The 3,390-nt window shown below is 39.8% G+C and overlaps 1 protein-coding gene across 1 annotated transcript in view; it reads left to right on the top strand.

Moving 5' to 3' along the window:
- LOC116546164 (zinc finger protein 100-like) overlaps positions 1 to 3,387 on the top strand; it is a gene marked incomplete at its 3' end in the record, with an annotated part of 32,796 nt that extends 29,409 nt beyond the window's left edge. The window contains exon 3 of the mRNA XM_032272494.1: positions 2,834 to 3,387. Within this exon, the coding sequence (XP_032128385.1) occupies positions 2,834 to 3,387 (554 nt within the window). The remainder of the gene's footprint in view (positions 1 to 2,833) is intronic.
- Between the last annotated feature and the right edge of the window lie 3 nt (positions 3,388 to 3,390).

The raw sequence follows: 3,390 nt of genomic DNA, 5'->3' as shown, positions 1-3,390 counted from the left end.
TTTTTTTTTTTTTTTTTTTTTGAGATGGAGTTTTGCTCTGTTGCCCAGGCTGGAGGGCAACGGTGCAATCATGGCTCACCGTAACCTCTCGCTCCCACGTTCAAGCGATTCTCTTGCCTCAGCCTCCCAAGTAGCTGGGACTACAGTCACCTGCCACCACACCTAGCCAATTTTTGTAGTTTTTTAGTAGAGATGGGATTTCTTTCTTTCTTTTTTTTTTTCCTGGGTAACTGGGACCAAGAGATAGGATTTCACCACATTGGTCAGGCTGTTCTCAAACTTCTGACCTCAGGTGATCCGCCCCTCGGTCTCCCAAAGTGCTGGAATTACAGGCTTGGGCCACCATGCCCAGCCTGAACCTGGCTTTTTCACCTCATACTTGCTCTTTCTCTTACCACGTGATATGTTCAGTTATTCTTTGCCTTCCACTGTAAGTTTTCTGAGACTGTCACTAGAAGCAGAAACTGGCACATACTTTCTATACAGTCTAATGAACTGTGAGCAAAGTAAACATTTTTTCTCAATAAGTTATACACTCTCAGGTATTTCTCTATATACAGAATGGTTAATAAGTCTATAATGTCATTGATCTTTTATCTACATTTTCTTTTTTTTTTTTTTTTTTGAGACGGAGTTTCACTCTTGTTACCCAGGCTGGAGTGCAATGGCGCGATCTCGGCTCACCGCAACCTCCGTCTCCTGGGTTCAGGCAATTCTCCTGCCTCAACCTCCTGGGTAGCTGGGATTACAGGCACGCGCCACCATGCCCAGCTAATGTTTTTTTTTTGTATTTTTAGTAGAGACGGGGTTTCACCATGTTGACCAGGATGGTCTCGATCTCTTGACCTCGTGATCCACCCGCCTCGGCCTCCCAAAGTGCTGGGATTACAGGCGTGAGCCACCGCGCCCGGCACTACATTTTCTATTTATTATGGCAAATGGGGTCTTGATGTCTATAGTTATCTGTTGTGATGTATTTTTTGTTTCACCTTTCCCAAAATTTGCTTTATATATTTTGGAGCCCTGATGTTGTATATAAATATATATATAAATAAATAGATACAAGAGTTATAGATTCCTGGTCAATTGACCCATTTGGCCATTATATAATATCAGTGTTTGTCTCATGCTGTGATTTGATTCAAAGCATATTATATTTAATGTAGTTATTACTACCTCACCCAATCATAGGGACTATTTTCCTGAAATATAGCTTCTTTCCATTCTGTTACTTTCAGCTTATTTCACTCAGGGCTAAAATGCATCACTCATAGACAGCATATTGCACGCTTTTTTACGTAAGCCACTCGAGCATCTTATTTTTTTTTTATAAACATTTATTTTTGAGATGGAGTCTCACTTTGCCAATCAAACTGGTTTGCAGTGGCGTGATCATAGCTCACTGTGGCCTTAACCTCCCAAACTCAGATGACTCATTTCACCTTCTCAACTAGCTGGGTTGTAACAATGTGCCCTCGCACCCAGCTAGTTTACTTTTATTTACATATATTTTTTTGGAGAGCCAGGGTTTTGCTGTGTTCACCAGTCTTGTCTCAAACTCCCGAGTTAGAGCGATCAGCTCTCCCGTGGCCTCTCAAAGCCCCACGGCATAGGCCACTGCGGTCAGCCAAAATTTTATATTTTTGTGGAACCATATTGTATTGTTTTGTATACATTGTCATCTTTGATTGAAATTTGGACATTAAAGAAAGCCACCTGTCACAATCTTTATAATGTAGATTTGTCCTGGCATAGTCTGAACAAGTGTCTTGGTTAGAGATTTTGAGAGTCTCTCAAACATGTTCTTAGAATGTGTCTTATCTGAAATTTTGTCTTTATTTTTTAGTTAAAGGAGTTTATTCGTGTTTCTTATTAATAGTAATCACGTGCTACACCTGTTTTCTGTCTGTGGTACTGCAGTTTCTCTAGTGCTGTAATGTTTACCTTTGGGTCTCAACAAACTTAAACTGTCATTCCAAACTATACCACAATTTCTCTCAGCATTATATTTCATGGGAGACACAAACCAGTGTCAGGAAAGACTCCTGGAAGCAAGTAATAATGATGAATGTGCCAGTATTTTACTTGTCATTTAAAAAAAGTTGGCACCAGGTGTGGTGGCTCATGCCTGTGATCCCAGCACTTTGAGAGGCTGAGGTAGGTGGATCACCTGAGGTCAGGAATTCGAGACCAGCCTGGTCAACATGGCAAAACCCCCATCTCTACTAAAAATACAAAAATTAGCTGGGCATGGTGGTGGGCACCTGTTATCCCAGCTACTGGGGAGGCCGAGGCAGGAGAATCACTTGAACCTGGGAGGTGGAGGTTGCAGTGAGCCAAGATTGTGCCACTGCACTCCAGCCTGGGCAACAAGAGCGAGACTCCATCACAAAAAAAAAAAAAAAAGTTGGCAATTTACTTCTAAAGATACTATGTTATATTGGGGAGCAGGAAGAGCTCTGTTGGGTAAATGTAACAGACGTTTACTTTTTTTTTTTTTTTTTTTAATAGAGATGGGGTTTCACCATGTTGGCCAGGCTGGTCTTGAACTCCTGACCTCAGGTGATCCACCTGCCTCAACCTCCCAAAGTGCTAGGATTACACAGACTTTTACTTTTAAGTGGCTCTTTGCATTGTTCTAACCACAGGCACTTCACACACTTAACTCATTTATAAATTTTGGTTAGTAATTTTTTGTTACTTTTATATGTCTATAAAGGAATTAGGGCCTTTGGTATTTTCCTATGCCATCTTGTTTATGTAGTTTGTATAATACTATAGTTAGATATTTACCTGTGTCTAGTAAGTAATTTGTTATTTTTATTTCTTTCAGTTCTGTGTTCTAATTTTGCCCAAGACCTTTGGCCAGAGCAGGACATAACAGATTCTTTTCAAGAAGTGCTACTGAAAAAATATGGAAAATGTGGACCTGAGAATTTACAGTTAAGAAAAGGGTGTAAAAGTGTGGATGAGTGTAAGGTGCACAAAGGAGATTATAACAAACTAAACCAGCGTTTGACAACTACCCAGAGTAACATATTTCAGTGTGAGCCGTATGTGAAAGTCTTTCATAAATTTTCAAATTCAAACAGACTTAAGATAAGACATACTGGAAAGAAATCTTTCAAATGTAAAAAATGTGAAAAATCATTTTGTATGCTCTTACACCTAACCCAACATAAAATAAATCATATTACAGAGAATTCCTACCAATGTAAAGATTGTGGCAAAGCCTTCAACTGGTTCTCAACCCTTACTACACACAGGAGAATCCATACTGGAGAGAAACCCTACAAATGTGAAGAATGTGGGAAAGCTTTTAACCGGTCCTCACACCTTACTACACATAAGATAATTCATACTGGAGAGAAACCCTACAAATGTGAAGAA

The sequence above is a fragment of the Sapajus apella genome, unplaced genomic scaffold (genome assembly GCF_009761245.1).
Source record: "Sapajus apella isolate SASKATOON/1434 unplaced genomic scaffold, GSC_monkey_1.0 scaffold643, whole genome shotgun sequence".
Taxonomy (NCBI): Eukaryota; Metazoa; Chordata; class Mammalia; order Primates; family Cebidae; genus Sapajus; species Sapajus apella.
This window is presented reverse-complemented; position numbering and strand designations above follow the sequence as displayed.